Raw genomic sequence first — 15,807 nt, 5'->3', positions numbered from 1 at the left:
TACCTTAATTAACTTTAGAGGTAGTTTTTTAAAAACACAACGTTAATGAATCTTTTGATGCAAACTGCTGCATGACGGCGGTTTCGAGCTCAAAAGATTTTTCTAAATCCGTGCAACCTCGAAAGGTTCTGTAGTGTATTTTTATTTAGGTCTCATGCAATATATATTTCACTAATTGCATGAGACCTAAATAAAAATACACTACAGTTCAACTGTGTGTTTGGACTAGATATTAACTGCGACTCAAATGTGTGCCATGCGAAGCGTGGGTGCTAACAAAACTTGGCCGGGATGCAAACTTAACCTCCAACTCAAAAACTCACCAAACTAAATGAACTGTCCTACCGAAGCATGCTTCTTACGCTGCATCATTCCTATTTCGCTTGCTCGGACCGTCTGCAAAAACTGCATGCGAACCAATACGGAGCCTTCTCGGATAATGGCGTCCACGGTGCTTGGTGGTTTATTGACAGCGAGGAGACCATCACCACGGTGGTGAAGAACCCGAGAATGAGGAGGCACAAGTCCCCAGGCATGACCATCACTGGAGCCCACCGCTCGGAGATGACCACCTCAGAGACCTCCAGCACCAGGACCAGGAGGATGGCCACTTCCAGAAAAAGCACAGTGCCAACTTTCTATGTCACGGAGGTCGGAGGTGCGGAGGGTGCTGCTTCTACCGTCGTGGAGAGCAAGCCTAATTGGGTTGAGGTGGAGGAGGTGATAGAGTACAAGGTCAATAAGTCTCCCAGGTTGTCCAGAAGGAGGGGTGTGTCACCGGCCGTTTCAGAACGCTCCAGCACTCCATCCAGACCCAAAAGATCGCCTCTGGAGAACCCCAATGCCAACAATTCTAACAATAATCTGGTGGAGCTGGCAGGAAGCGCCAGTGGCCAGACGCTCACCTGGGAGGACCAGGAAGCTCCTTCTGCTTCAGGAGATCACCACGAGCTCTCATCTGTTCTTACCACCGCTGGGGAGGCTTGTGAAAACCAAATTGTCATCTTGGAACCTGATGATGATGAAGACCTTTGCGGGAAGCAGGAAGCCAAGACACTAACACGTGGAGGTCACGTTCTCGCACTGGAAGACTTGGAAGATTACATCCCAGGAGAAGGAGAATCTTACGGTTCGACCAGCAACGTTCCCGCCGAGAAGCCCTGCGAGATCTCCGTGCTCCAGAGGGAGGTTGGCGGCTCCGCCGTGGGACAACCCGTGCTCCTCAACGTAGGACGTCCCGTCTCAGCCCCAAGACGGCGAGGCGGTTTTTTCTCTCGCTTCAGAGAGCATCTAGCCGGCGGTCTTTCTTCATCTCACGCTCCACAAGCAAGCGGCAGCCAGTCGGAAAGGCGCGTCCCCATTCAAGTGCACCACGCCGAGCTGGAGGTGAAACCGTCTTACTGCTCCGAGGTGCAGAGGGTGGAAGGTGGGCAGCCAAGTTTTAAAACCAAAATATCAACTCAGACGTACGGCTACACATCGGTGGGAAACCCGGTCACCCTTCAAATTAGCGACAAACAGCAGCAGAAGCAGTAGCTTTTGAATTCTGTTCAACACAAAGCCTCCTCAGTCTTAAACGGCGGCATCGGCTTGACTCCTAACTTTCAGCTTTTAACAAACCATTCCAGATGACAGAAATATTTGAAGTTGGACGGTATTATGTAATCTTGCGTCACCACAATCGAACGAAGTGACGATATCCTTCGATTTACTCAAACCAGAAACCGCATTGTTTCTGTTACAATGAAAAGAAAATAGATTCGAGAGGAACGAAAATCAATTCACATCACAAATACTTTGAATTGATGATCTGATGTTTTTTGAAGCAACTATGGTATGAGAAAGCACTACAGCGTTAACTCCTCGGTGTGACTTTGTTCTGCTTAATACAACAGTAGCAGTTCTGAATATTCCGAAAGATAAAATTGCTTCCCATTAAGTCACTTAGTGGTGAAATTAGCAAAAGGCAAAAATGTTGGACTGGTCACTGATTCACAATCTCGTTGGAACTAAAGCCACGCTGCATGCACGGAATTCAAAACGAGTGAACCGTCTTTGACTTTAAAAAAAAAGAAATTATTCAAATTGATGAAAGCATTAAATATTAACACATAGGTCGATCTGTACCGTTTATTTGTAGTTCATAAGATTCATTGCTTTGTGTCAATTGAAATAGGTCAACAAGTTCATCATCTTTTTAGGTTTAGTGAGAATTCAGTCTTTGGCGTGAGTAATTTATCATCTGGCTCCATTTATAGAGCAAAGACTGTCTCGGAGTTTGTTCATGCGGTGCAATAACGTTGAGCTCACGGGGGCCGTTTGTAGTTCCTTTCAAAAGTTTGACTGCATGCTGCTTTTCCAAAGCATTTGTGACTATTGAAATTTAAAGAGATTTAACGTCTTCCGGAATTCGGGTTTTGTGTAGTTCCTAACACTCTCAACGGATTGTAATTGCTTGTACTTTTAAATGTGTTGATTTTGAATGGAAAAACATGTTTGCTTTCAAATCTGAATATTAAATTAAAAAAAATATGTAAGATACAAATTATTACTGTTCATTGACGTTAAATTTGATTAACCTGCTGATACATTTAAAAAAAAGTGAGTTTTCAGGCATTTTGAGGTTTTCAGTTTTAGTGATTACAAGAGACTTCAAATAAAGAAGAAACATAACATTTCCATTTCTTTAAATTCTTAACAGTCCATTACAATCGTAATCGATTCAAATGCAGGTTAAATACAAATAACTGTGCCACTACCCCTCCAACAACTTACGGGGATCTAAACCTAAAACATGTATTTTTTTTAGCAGAGTTACACTAGCACATTGTTAAAAAAAAAAAGCATGAAATGGAATACATAATTTTGCGCATTAAAAAGAAATTGATGTGTTTTACTATCAGGAGCACTGATTACACCAGGACAAGTACCCAAAAGAAACTTTGCTTTATAGACCAGTTAATCAACATGTCGTAATGAGTTCGCTTAAGGCCGGGCTGAAGAAAAACTGATGATGACTTTATACGGTTCAAGTCACCTAGCAGGTTGACAAAACGACACAATGCAAAGTCTATACAAAACAAATGTAAATGATAATAATTTAGAAAAAAAAAGGAAAGTTCTCCTTGTCATAAAAAAAGAAAACATTCGACTTTAGAAATAATAACTATGCTTAAACACACTTGTAAACCTAAACTTTTGGAGAAATACGCTCGCGGGGCTTTTGCAGACAGACCACTTTGTTTTTTGGGACGGAATGTTCACAACGAGGTCTATAGTTTAGTAAGGAGTGAGTGGTCTTAGACTGTGCCCTGTTTCCTATGAAGACATGTTGATTTTCTTCACCATGTTGATTTCCTAAAAAGAGAAAGTGGAAAAGTATTCACACAATATTTCAATCGAGTTGAATTCAAACTTGCAGTATTTTTTGAGCTAGCTTGCGTGTCAATGACGTGCCGTGTGGAAACGGTGTCAAGTGGCACACCATGACTGTCAACCTAAATCTAATTTAAGCTCACCTCAAGAAGAGCATCTCGTAAGTGCCCATATGCGTCTTCCAAGTTGTCATTGACGATGACCACGTCAAACATGTCCGGTTCTTTACCTGCAAGGGAGTACGCAATGTACTTTGCGTTCGTGCATTTTTAGCTTCCAACAAAGTCAACAATACTATAAAGTCGTTATAGTTAATTCATTTGTTCAACATTACACTGGAAAGTTCACTTGCAGACGATCATCTGGCGCATTGTAATTATGCTACAGCCAAGAAGTCATTATCTGCAGAAAAGTAATTTCTTTAAATCTTCTGTCAGTCTGGACAAAAAAAAGAACTTACTTAATTCAATGTCCACCTTAGCGGCTTGCAAGCGCCTTTGCAGGCTGTCTTCTGACTCTGTTTTTCTGGCTCTTAGACGGGCTTCCTGAAAGCATACGAACAAAAAACATTTAATGATTAGGAACACAACTCAGTCCAAAAGAGAGAACTCTCTGTGCATGTGCTTTTTCCTCACCAGGACATCCAAAGACGGAGGCTGGATGGAGATATAAATGGGATTGAGGTCAGTCTTCTTAATATTCTTCACCCCCTGCATATCGATGTCCAGTATGCAAATGAGGTTGCGCGCCTTGACGGCCTGCACGGCGGCTCTGCTCGTCCCGTACATGTTTCCGGAAAACTCTGCACTCTCGATGAATTCGCCCTTATCGACGGCCGCCTGCATGGCTTCCCGTGTGACATAATGGTAATCTAGAAAAAAGGGCGAGCGAGGTCACATGATAATAATCATGTCACGAACACAAATAGAGAAAAGGAAAATCCACCTTTGCCGTTCTCCTCTCCAGGTCGTGGGTTTCTTGTTGTATCTGAAGGAGGACCCACAATTGGCTTACATGAACTCAAATACATTTACTAAGAACTTGAACCTGGTTCATGCAAATCGAAAACTCACGTGAGACGCTGAAGCCAAAGACACCGTTGTATTCTTTCATGAGTTTCTTGAGCAGAGTGCTTTTGCCTGCCCCGGATGGGCCGCTCAGCACCACAGGCCTGGGTCCAGCCATCGCTAAAAAAAAAAAAAAAAAGACAGGAGAGAGAGAGAGGCAAATGAGCGACGCACTGAAATTTTAACGGCTAAAAACGACACCGCGGCTTTCCAGGCTGACTGACAACTTTTACAATACAAGCAATCAACACGGTACCGTTGGGGACTAATTACTTCCCTCTAATTACAGCAGCTTTTTCTGCTTGTGGAAGCAGAACAGAACACACCTGCAATATCACCTTCACCACAACCTTACCTGAAGTATCTTGCAATGTGCTCCATATCTGACTCATAAAAAAAAGCACATTCGTCTCCCTGCTTTATCTGAATGTTCATAGCTCCGAGCATGAGCAGTCAAATTAGCAGAACCGGTCAAACAGGGTAGGGCTATTGTCACATAATCAGCCCGAGTGATACGTGACATTAATTTGTCGGGAAAAAAATATGACCGGCGCAATCAGTAAGTGACATTTGAATCACACAAAAGGATGCATGATGCCATACTTACATCAGATGGGAATTCGATTAGCAGTGAGAAAGGATTGTCCGCATGATAGCAGACAAAATTCCTAAAGGCACAGCATTTAAAAAAAAAAAAAAAAATGCCGCATTTAATAGCCCTCTCGTCTCCCAAGCGGTCTCGATGTAGCCTGGTTGTGTTTGCAGGTGCAAATGACAAGAGTCCTCCTCTGTTGTCTCTTCCCTTAAAGGGACAAGGACTTCCTTATTACCTTCCCAAATCTGTGTCAAATTGAAACAAAACGTGACACTCGGGTGTCTTAATGTAATTTGATTTGGACATTTAAAAGACTCAATTTAAAATCTCGTGACAACACTGAGCATGTTTCCTTGTGCAGCATGTCAGGAAATTGGATATTTGACTTGATCAACTTGAGCTGACGCTCATTGGAAGCAAACCATGTGAGATTCATTGGCAATGGGTGGCCAGGAACAGTCACTTTCCTGCCATTTTTGGCCAAATAAACTAAATGTGCACCGTTGCAACCATTTTATATGCAGCTCAATAACAATGCATGTTTAGGCTCGACAAGTTCGTTGCTAAGCAATTAAGACTGCCCCCATGATTCAATTCTTGTTCTTTCTCGATTGTCGTGACTCATTTCATATGGTTTCGTTATGCAGTTTTAATAAGCCATATAAACGTAAAAAAACCCCAAACACCTGATAACTAAATTGCGCTCATTGTTATGTTATAAACGGGACTAGATAAGCAGAATTGCTTCAACCCGGTTTCCTTTTCGACAAGTCATGTAAAACATAATGAAGCTGCAATAAGTGTTGTTTATTTACTTGTTGAAAATAAACAAATCAAATGAAAAAAAAACATGCATTATGAGGGAAAACCACGGAGCGATCAGGAAGTTTTGATAAAACAAATATTTACAGGTTAATATATAAATATTTTGGCATGCAGCATCTCGATGGCAGCCGATACCAAAATACTGATAACCGGTTAAGACGGGGAATATATAAAAACCTTTACTCCTACCTGAGTAAAGCCTGGCGAAATACTTCCTAAACATTTGCGCTTACTGGGACGCCGCCCTATGAGGACGTTGCCGTGAGATTGTGATCGTGTTTGGGCTGGGTTCCTTCGCTCGGAAAGTCATTTTGCGTTGGTGTCGTCCCCCCGCCTACGTCATCACTACGCGACCAAGCGAGTAACCAGTCGGCGCGTCAGCGACGGGATTTGTACGTTTACGTGCCAAGAAAACTAAACACCGGCAAATCTGTTTTTTTATTCGCCTCGCCCTAAAAAAAATCGAAGGCGCTTAAACGTTCATTTACCATTATAACATTGTGAGCCCTGCTACGTATTGTGAAAACTATATTGAGGGAAAACATTGGGCGGTCCCGTTACGTCAGTAGCTTTTATATTCACATAACGTAATCACTTTTGGTTCATTTATTCGAAAGTTTTTATATATGTTAAACTATAAGTTTTTATATATGTTCAACTATATTACATAAAATAAATCCCACTGCGGAGTAAGTCGCACAGCTCTAGGGGAAGTAGTCGGGCAAGTCCCCGGATGTTGGAACGACGCAGGCCGCTAACGTGTGGCTAAAGCTAACTAGCAACATTTAAAGACGCCCTCGCTTTTAAAAGAACAAAACAAAAAGGCCGAAAATGTTCGGTACTTCGAGGATCGGTGGAGTTCGAGGAGGCCAGGACCAGTTCAACTGGGATGACGTCAAGGTGGACAAACACCGAGAGAATTATCTGGGTAAGTATGCAAAGCAATGCTAACCGCAAGCGTGCCTTCGTTTGCAACTACAAGCAGCCACACAATAACAAATAAATCTAACGTGGCGTCCTGACTCTTCGTCCTGCGCTTCCTTACCTCCACTGCTGTGTCCTTCATCACACAGATTGTTGATAGATTGTTACTTCTTTTTTTCCCCAGTCCTGTGTGCGTGACCTAAATCATCGTCCACCACGAGTTGGTCCACGCAGCCACTCCGCTATTTGAACCCCCAACTATGTCAATATGCGGACTACGTGGAAGGCCACCGCGTTTGCGAAATACAGCGTTAACATCAATAATTTGAATTTAACACCGTATTTCATTTCAGGCTATTCGGAAATAGTTCAAATTTGCTCAGGTGACTCCAAGATAATGTGGTTTAGAACAGCTAAAAATCCAAAATGTCATTCATTGTGTTATTGATTAAATGTACGGAATTAATGTCTATATCTTGTACCTTCATGAAAAAGGTGGCAACTGACATATATGAGGAAGTATTTATTTGATTGTAACGCTTTACAGACAAAAAGAAATTATCATGGCACAGTAGTTGGGCATCACTGATGTACATGTTAAAACGGCATAAACACACTGCGGTCCAATTTATGCACAAAGCTTGATTATGTCTCCACTGAAAGAATAGAACCAAGGTGACTCTGTATTTCATAATGGAGAAGTAGTTTTCCACAGTCTTGTTTTTTGTGTTCTCTTGTAGGAAATTCCCTCAAGGCTCCAGTGGGTCGATGGCAAAAAGGCAAAGATCTGACGTGGTACGCTAAAGACAAAACTGGTCGCACCAGGACGAAAGAGGAGGAGCTCGCTGCCGTCAAGGCTGCAGAACATGAAGCATTGATGGCTGCCTTGTAAGTGTGCAAGCCAGAAAAAGGCATAAGAATAAATAGCAAGTCTAAAAATGTACTTTTGTCTTTGGCAATGCAGAGGTCACAAGGTTATAAAGAGACAACCCACTGGACTGACAAAAGAGGTACTGTATTTATTCATTAAATAAATAAATTCATTTATTGTATTTTTTATTCACCCCAAAGCTGTTTTGAACCCCAATGGCTGACATTCTCACAGGACTTAGCAGATATATGCAGACGAGAAGATGATGAAGGTGAAGAGAAAAATGTGGATCGGCTCTCCGGGTTGGGAAGTTCCGGGTATTTTTTTTTTTCCTCTTCTTAATATGAAAATATTTTAAAGGCTGTTATGTTAATATAGTGAATTTTTTTTTAATGTGAATCAAACCACTGCTTATTAAACAAATTGTTTATCATTTAGTAGTGTATTGGACACAACTAAAATACTCTAAGCACCTTTCCAGTTGTTTTCGCGTCCCATTAAAAATGTTCCTCTTGACATTAAGCCTCAACGAGCAGCTTATCGCAGATGAGAGCTCTCTTCTTCTCTTAAGTCTGATTCCTAACAAGTGTTTGTTTCTATTTGCAGCGCCGGCTCACGCAAAATGGTCCTCTCCCAAAAGGAAAAAGAGGCTGTGAGAATGGGCCTGCAGGTTTTTACAGTAAGCCCTCCACACAAACACTGAGACAAATTATTTGTTAGGTTGTATTATCTACAGCTTAGTGAAACTTAAGAAAAGTAAAGCATTTAATTTCATGGTACTTTCAGCACCACAAGACTGCAAATCGTCCTGAAACCTCAACTGCGACGCCATCAGAGAGTGCCGAAAAAGAAGTAGTGGAGCCACGGTGAGAAAACATAGCACTGCACTTCATCTCATTATATTGTGCGAGTACTGGACCGGATTTGGAGTCCCATTCTGGCTCCTTACTGCTTTTGTTTCCATTTTACATCTTATTAGTCAGGAGAGCAAGAAGAAAAAGAAAGAAAAGAAGAGCAAAAAGGAGAAGAAGAAGAAGAAAAAGAGGCAGAGAAGTGACACATCCTCTTCGGACTCAGATGACGACAGAAAGAGGTTGGCTTGGCGGCGAGTACACTTGAGGTCACCCGCTAATTTGCATGACTATTATGTTCACACCAAGCTTTAGCTAAGATGCATTTGGGATGGATAGAAAAGAAACACTAGAGGGCGCTAAGACGTCACGTCACTCTCAGTGCTAGTGTTTCAAAGTGTGGGACCTGGAGCCTGATGCTCTCCAGTTACATCAAAAGACAATCAAAAAGTTTTGAGCGCTTTTACGAAAAAAACTTTTACTTTACGTATGCATAGAAAGATACGTTTTTAGTAATAATTATTTGAAATTAACATGGGCTGTTTTCATTCAAAAATATAATACAGTTCTCTAAAATATACAATCGTTTCTTCAAAAAATGGGCCCTACCACAAAGGTAATTTGAATCATTTTTCTAATTTCTTTTGAAAAATCATTTGTTGGTTTCTTATGTAATCTTTTTATTAGCTCTGAGGCGTAATCGTTATGAAGTCTTTAAAGAAATAGGAAATATTTCACTCAGTTTTTAATTTTTAGATTTAACTACTAAATTTAATTAAGTCTTCCATCATTTCCTACTCATTCATATTTTTTGGGTTATTTACTTCCTCAAGCTGCACCAGTATAGCTAGATTGAAAGCGGCAATGAAAAAAAAAAGTACTAAGTAGACAAATTGCAGTAATCTGAATCTAATGGGGACGCACACAACTCTGTCGCTATAAAACATCAGCCTGCTCATAACAATTGCAACGGATACTGATTTCATCATTCAAGAGTGAATGAGAAGCCACAGTGCGATTATTTGCCGTCCGTTGCTCTTCAGAACCCGTAAGGACCACCACCATCCTAATCCATCATACCGCAGTCAGAGTGGAGCCAGACCCTATGACAGCCATTCAAGGGGGGGACCAAAGGCACAGCAACAGCCCCCACGCCCCCATCAGCAAGCGCAGCGCCACGACACAGACTCCTCCGACGGGGGGTCCCCTGTCCCCCGTAACCCCTCGGGCCACAAGACGGCCCCTGGCCGTGCCGCACAAAGCCGCAGGCGACGCCACGACACAGACTCGGACAGCTAATGTGCTTCTGCGCCACCCGGGCCCCACCCACTCACTCGCTCATAAAGGCGCCCTTCAGAAGCTTGACCACTCCTGAAGACCTCATTTACCTAATGGAGGCATTTTTGTTGATAGCCTTTTATGACCGCCTCTTTGTTTTTTTTTAACTCACAATCACAACGATTAAACCTTTAAAATATCATTCAGCTTTAGCCTTTAGTTGTTTTTGGGTGCATTACAAACTCCGAATTATATCGATCTCTATTATTTTAAGCCGCTACAAAAGTTGAAAGGTTTTAAAATGTTTGATATCCCTGTATTGAAGTTACCAATAAGATTGCCTACCGAAATATCATGTACCTGAAAGCGAAATGACGAGCATGAAAATGACTAACAATCTAACAGAGTACTTTGACTTTATTTTACAGTGATTAAAGCATCCTTGTGCAGTTAGAGCAGATCCTAACCTAACTAACATGTCCTTGAAAGTGTAACGGCTAAAATGAGATTGACCGGAGCTCTGCATCAGTCTCCACTGTGTCATGTGGCTTTGAAGGGTGAGTAATTTCACTTAATCTTACTTTCATTTTTGCAGTTGCTTGTCTTGATGGTAACGTACCCGATTTTAGACGCTAACCGAAAATCAGCACAATGATAAATGCAATAGAGCCGTATTCTCGCATGTACTGATAGAGCAAGGGGTGCCTTTAAAGAAAACGTGGCTGAGTAGCGTTAGCGTGCCACACACAAACCAAGCTGATGGAGCAGCAGGATAGTGCGGCCCACACAAAGCCTCCCCATGAGCAGCCCTGGACTTGTCCACCCCGCCTCCGTTTTATAGGCTTGGCTGCATGAACCATAGCAGCCTAATCAACCTGCAAGAATCTTCTCAGCTACTTTCTATGCAGTGTGCATGCGGCAGGTCACTCGCTGCTTCAGGCTAAACAATCCGTTAACAATGAATTGCATTTCCGTTTAACATTGAAACAATTTTATTGCATAGTCACGTATAAAGAGATCAATTTCAGATACATTGAATCTGTTCACTTTAATTACAGTGCTTTACTCACGACACCCATAGATTAATTCAAACATTCCAATAGTTATAAATCACAAAAAACACCCCCGCGCCAACTCCCAGATATATTGGGAGCTGTGCAGTAACAGTGAGGAAAAACCAAGAGGCCAACACTTGTCCTCATAGATGAAGGCATATTATAGGTTTCTGTTTACACCAAACGTGCCAATGTGCAAAGCAGAAAATGTAGAAGAAATATTCTTTATTGCTATTTAAGAATCTTGCCTCACTTTCCAAAAGGTGTTGTGGACAGCCACGACATTGCACTGTCAGGAGGCGTGCCAAACGTGTGAGAAACTGCGGTGCATTGTTTTGAAGTTAGCGTATGCTCCTTAAGGCAAATGTGGACCTGAGAGTGAGAAAATAGAAAAAGAAAATGCCTTTTAAACACAAAACGTCACACAAAACATTCCAGTGTTTAACAAATGCAAAGTGGCTTGAGGTTGATCATCTGGCAAATTGCCGCAAATGCATTTTTTTTATGCCAACTGGTCATATGTTTCCCTCATTTATCACCTAAGTCAAACAATCAGACTAGAAAAAGTCAAGTAAGTTGGCCCATTACCAAAATCTATTACACATACATCAAATACAAACGTATTCAGCTTTGGCCGAACCAAGTAATCAACTGTCCAGTATGTCTGCGGTAACAACAGCTCAGTAAAGGCAGAATGTAAAAACAAAAACAAAAATGCATGTTAGTTGTTCTTCAGCCTGTTGGACAACCAATCCAGTCCCTCGTAGAGGCCTTCTCCGTTTGTGGCGCAGGTCGCCTGGATGAACCATTGTCTGTCGCGCAGGGAGTGAAGACCCAACTTGTCTGTGATTTCTGCTGCAGTCATGGCGTTGGGCAGGTCCTGTCAATGCATTCATTTCCAAAGAAAAGACAGTGAGACAATATTCTTGGGAAACAAGTCGCTGGGGAATACATCACTTTTTCCGAATGATTCATTCCGGAAAATGACTCACCTGTTTATTAGCAAAGACTAATAGCATAGCGCCACGCAGTTCGTCCTCCGCCAACATCCTCATGAGCTCCTCACGTGCCTCCGTGCATCGTTCTCGGTCGTTGCTGTCCACTACAAAAATGAGACCTGTGACAGAAAGACACATTAGGCGGGATAGATACAGACACAGCTCAGCTATGGAGCAGTGTGATGCCTTCGCATGCCTTGAGTGTTCTGAAAGTAATGACGCCACAACGGTCGAATCTTGTCCTGGCCGCCGACGTCCCACACCGTAAAGCTGATGTTCTTGTACTCCACCGTCTCCACATTAAAACCTGCCGGGCAGAAAATACAGTCGTGTTAATGTTCTCGCGCTGACCAGAGTGGTGAAAAAACGCAGATGCGGATTACCTATTGTTGGAATGGTGGTGACAATCTCCCCAAGCTTGAGCTTGTACAAAATTGTGGTTTTGCCGGCAGCATCCAAGCCCACCATAAGAATTCTCATTTCTTTCTTGCCCAAGAATTTGAACAAGTTTCCAAATATGTTGCCCATGTCTGCTCCTGTTTTTTTGTTAATGGGAATGTACGTTTGCCTTGTCTGGAGAAACAAAAACAGCTATTGTCAACATATGCATTAATATGTAGAGGTTGCGTCACGTGTTAACGTGACGTCACACAAGCGTTATTGAAAATAAGACTAGGCTAAAGTTATTAAAAAATGCGACCAGGCTAAAGTTATGAGGATCAATGGAAATGCTTATAAATGCAGTAAAAACGTTAAAACCGCCATTCGGCCTGTACGGAGAAACAAACGCCGGCTTGTGTTGAACTGTTAAGTATCAAATTACACAAACAAGCAGCTTGCTTCCAGTGCGAAAGTGCATTGCTAGCGTTATACAAACACACAATCACGTCGTCACGTAAACAGAAAACTTTATGTCGCGACTTAATACTCCGAGGTACTATTATACGAAATAAATAGCAAAAAACTGCCGATGTTGCGCTTCGGCAAAGTCAGCCAACCGGTTAGGTTAGCACACAACAACTCGCTTTAATTAGCCTTTAGCTCCTGGGCACACCATTGTCAACGCCACCATTAGTTAAGAACAAAATACGGCTCGCAATGACCATGCGGAAGAAAGACAACGATGAAGTAGTTTGTCAGTATGACCACTTACACGGAGCTGAGTGTCTTCAAGGCGTTTCCTTCCTTCGGGAAATGGCGACCATTTGACACGTCACGACTTCCGCCGTCCCTTCTCTTCCGCGTTCCATACTTTTCTCGGGGTATTGCCCCGCTGTGGTCAAAAGGGGCACTGCATTATGCCAGTTGCCTTTTAAAAAAGTTTAAAAAAAAAAAACATTCCGTTTGTCCGAGATTAAGTATTTTTATGTATGCAGTGTATTTATTTTAGATTTTTGACAGCTTTTCATAGAAAAAAAAGTCAGTTGTTCTCCCAGTGTTGAGTAAAACCAGTCTCTTTAATTGTATTATCTTAATAGCTAAATCAGCGAAAGTATTTGTTGTAGGGGTTTTAAACTACAATAAATCCACTTCCTTTTTCTTCTTCAGCCTAGCAGGTCATTAAAAAACAGAGCTCATTGAGAGGCCAGTTGAATTTTAACCAGGGTCAACTATGCCGGCTACCCCCAGCAGGGGGGGCAGCAGGAGGCCAGTAGAGTTTATAGCTGGTGACGGACCACACAGAGAAGGGTCATAACACCCTCTTTACTCCCCTCCTCAAAACCATAATTTGTGTTTGGCCCTGCCAAGCGTTCCAGAGATCTCTTTCAGCATATTTGCACGCATTGTTGTCATTTATGTGGGTGTTGTTTACCCGGAAATTAAAAAAAGATTTACAACGGAGGATCTTCAAAAAATTATTGTTTGGGGTGAATATAATTTATATTTATTCATCTCATTTAAAAAAAAAAGCAATGTACATGCATACTGATTGTCAGTATCTTATCTCAGAGGCCTCACATGAATGAACCTTCTGGAAGTGTGAGGTGCTGCACAACTCAAAATGAGACCAAAGGGGCACACTCACTGCATCTGGACATCTGCATCAAACCAGGTCAGAATATAAATGTGTCAATTAATCAGTTTTTTCCTTGATCAAAAGTATCACAATTCTGCGATTGCACATGACAAACAGTTGCAAAATTGTTTTACGAGGGAGGAGGGATCTTGAATACAGTTTGAGGAATCCGAAATCTCCTCAGTCAGCATGTTAACCAAATAATCTGACCATTCCATTCATATATGACCATTTTTTTATTGAAGTAATCAAAAAATAAAATCTCGAAACTGCTTGTAATCACAGTTCTGATGTTAACCCTTTTGCTAATAGTGTTTCCTGTCGCGCAAAGGTGATTCGCTAAGTACTAAACGTTACTTCACGACGTCACCTTAGCTAAGCTCTGTTGTTCTTTCGTAAACACAAATCATGCCGCTGACCTCGCTGGTAAACAACTTGAATTTGGCTTCTATGAAACACACTCACACGCATATGCACATACAGCGGTTTCCAAAACCACTTTCTGACTTTTTCTCGCTCTTTGCCTCATCCTTTAATTTCATACTGAAGACACCCAGTGAAAGAATTCTCTACTCCCCCCCCAAAAAAACAAAACAAATGGTCTTTTCCTTTTGGTTCAGGTGGTGGTCAGCCAATAAGAGCCACCAGTCAAATCTCATCAATCTTCAAAATAAATGACTTATTAGGGATAAAAAAAAAAACTCTTTGTAAAATGTTTTGCCTTTTATTTTTTAATGTCCAAAATCTGCAACATTCTGAGTTGCATGCTTGTTGTTTAGAAGAATGAAGAAGCAATGAGTTGGGAGCTTTGCCTTGACTCTGTGCTCTGTTGACAAGTTTAGAAAGCAACATTTGCATCAGAATGGTTACTCTGTCATTCCGCTGATTTAAAACACACATTTGTGGCATTCATTGCTCTGCCGTGTTCTATTTTACACTGCATTGTCTCTAAAGTGACACAATTCCAATCGGTTTTCTCCCATGTGGCCCAATTTAGACGAAGCTTCGGGTTGGAATGACTTGCCACTAGCAAATTTCAGATGACAGTATGTGGCACGAAAGTCAAATAAAACTTTGTAAAGTTACGATAACAAACTCTGATATATTTTTTTAGAAAAAATGTTGGAATATTTCCACAAAAAGATTGATTTGTGAGGACATAAATAATGTAAACTCACAACAATGTTTTATTTTTCCCAAGATAGTCATACAGTTATAATTTTTAAGTCAAAGATGAATAAAGTTAAATATGAATAAATATTAAATATGAATCAATTGATTTTACATCAACTTTTGTCCTACCCCCATCCATGATGGACCTGGCCCATCCCCACTGGAGACATCTGAACAAGATTATAAATTCCGCAGACGCCACGAAACTGCTTGTTAAAAGAACCTACGTGGAAAAATACTTACTTAACCCTGGTCAAATTCCGAATTTAGCGCCATGCCACCTTCCTTAGTAGCAAAGACGCTTGAGGTTCCGTTAAATCCATCATATCCTCGCTCCGCGTTCCATGTTCTTCGCACCACCACCTTCGCCGTCATATCTCCACACATACTGACAGTTGTGACGTGTGGATACAGGACTATAAATAGGACAGTAGGAGGTGAACATACGCCCCCCCAAACCCCCTACTCTATCCAGTCTAAAAAAGCAAACAGATAAATTCTGATTGCTTGACAAATCTCCTGTTACAATGTTATGGTCTCCCTCTATCCCCCTTAAAATGTCTCCCACAACCCGGGTAGATATCCGTGTGGATCGTAATCCCCCTGCCATTTATGGCTGTGCGTCATAACAGATCAATATGAATGTATGACTAAGCAAAAGGGGGGGTTGCTGGGGTGTGTGGGGGGGGTCAAAGAGGCTTCCTAGGGTGAGAGAGCTCAGTAGGGGCCTTGCTCCCCGCTAAGTGGGGATGAAAAACACTCAGCAAGGGGCTTATGG

At 41.8% G+C, this 15,807-nt stretch overlaps 4 protein-coding genes across 4 annotated transcripts in view; 2 read left to right on the top strand and 2 right to left on the bottom strand.

Moving 5' to 3' along the window:
• Positions 1 to 2,579, top strand: part of obscnb (obscurin, cytoskeletal calmodulin and titin-interacting RhoGEF b) — a 33,000-nt gene extending 30,421 nt beyond the window's left edge. Inside the window, exon 77 of the mRNA XM_088396336.1 lies at positions 474 to 2,579. Coding sequence (XP_088252462.1) covers positions 474 to 1,536 — 1,063 coding nt within the window. The 3' untranslated portion in view covers positions 1,537 to 2,579. The remainder of the gene's footprint in view (positions 1 to 473) is intronic.
• Positions 2,580 to 2,616: 37 nt separating this feature from the next.
• On the bottom strand, positions 2,617 to 6,217 carry guk1a (guanylate kinase 1a). The gene is made up of 7 exons (XM_088396347.1): positions 6,052 to 6,217; positions 4,449 to 4,562; positions 4,321 to 4,362; positions 4,011 to 4,246; positions 3,836 to 3,920; positions 3,519 to 3,604; positions 2,617 to 3,357 (listed from the first exon to the last, which is right to left on the bottom strand). The coding sequence occupies exons 1-7, from the start codon at positions 6,083 to 6,085 to the stop codon at positions 3,319 to 3,321; spliced, it is 636 nt and encodes a 211-aa protein (XP_088252473.1). The 5' UTR covers positions 6,086 to 6,217; the 3' UTR covers positions 2,617 to 3,318.
• Positions 6,197 to 9,988, top strand: c14h1orf35 (chromosome 14 C1orf35 homolog). Its single transcript, XM_088396346.1, has 8 exons — positions 6,197 to 6,790; positions 7,527 to 7,674; positions 7,751 to 7,796; positions 7,892 to 7,974; positions 8,264 to 8,336; positions 8,444 to 8,523; positions 8,637 to 8,750; positions 9,552 to 9,988. Exons 1-8 carry the CDS (start codon positions 6,694 to 6,696, stop codon positions 9,805 to 9,807), a joined length of 897 nt encoding a protein of 298 aa, XP_088252472.1. The 5' UTR covers positions 6,197 to 6,693; the 3' UTR covers positions 9,808 to 9,988.
• A 772-nt stretch (positions 9,989 to 10,760) lies between these two features.
• On the bottom strand, positions 10,761 to 13,141 carry LOC148387211 (ADP-ribosylation factor 3-like). The gene is made up of 5 exons (XM_088396348.1): positions 12,993 to 13,141; positions 12,223 to 12,412; positions 12,036 to 12,146; positions 11,834 to 11,958; positions 10,761 to 11,721 (listed from the first exon to the last, which is right to left on the bottom strand). The coding sequence occupies exons 2-5, from the start codon at positions 12,365 to 12,367 to the stop codon at positions 11,563 to 11,565; spliced, it is 540 nt and encodes a 179-aa protein (XP_088252474.1). The 5' UTR covers positions 12,368 to 12,412; positions 12,993 to 13,141; the 3' UTR covers positions 10,761 to 11,562.
• Positions 13,142 to 15,807: the final 2,666 nt, after the last annotated feature.

Source organism: Syngnathus floridae, chromosome 14 (genome assembly GCF_059516105.1).
Source record: "Syngnathus floridae isolate MCC-2025c chromosome 14, RoL_Sflo_1.0, whole genome shotgun sequence".
In the NCBI taxonomy this organism is placed as follows: Eukaryota; Metazoa; Chordata; class Actinopteri; order Syngnathiformes; family Syngnathidae; genus Syngnathus; species Syngnathus floridae.
The sequence above is the reverse complement of the archived record's forward strand: the minus strand, read 5'-3'. Positions and strand labels throughout refer to the sequence as shown.

Coding starts and splice junctions, on each gene's coding strand:
- LOC148387211 (XM_088396348.1), bottom strand. CDS start 12,367: ATGGGCAACATATTTGGAAACTTGTTCAAATTCTTGGGCAAGAAAGAA. Junction 11,959..12,035: donor TTACTTTCAGAACACTCAAG/GCATGCGAAGGC, acceptor TTTCTGTCACAG/GTCTCATTTTTGTAGTGGAC. Junction 11,722..11,833: donor TAGTCTTTGCTAATAAACAG/GTGAGTCATTTT, acceptor ATGCATTGACAG/GACCTGCCCAACGCCATGAC.
- guk1a (XM_088396347.1), bottom strand. CDS start 6,085: ATGTTTAGGAAGTATTTCGCCAGGCTTTACTCAG. Junction 4,563..6,051: donor TTTCGCCAGGCTTTACTCAG/GTAGGAGTAAAG, acceptor TTTTTTTTTTAG/CGATGGCTGGACCCAGGCCT. Junction 4,247..4,320: donor TGGAGAGGAGAACGGCAAAG/GTGGATTTTCCT, acceptor CCTTTTTTCTAG/ATTACCATTATGTCACACGG.
- c14h1orf35 (XM_088396346.1), top strand. CDS start 6,694: ATGTTCGGTACTTCGAGGATCGGTGGAGTTCGAGGAGGCCAGGACCAG. Junction 7,675..7,750: donor GAAGCATTGATGGCTGCCTT/GTAAGTGTGCAA, acceptor TTGGCAATGCAG/AGGTCACAAGGTTATAAAGA. Junction 8,524..8,636: donor AAAGAAGTAGTGGAGCCACG/GTGAGAAAACAT, acceptor ACATCTTATTAG/TCAGGAGAGCAAGAAGAAAA.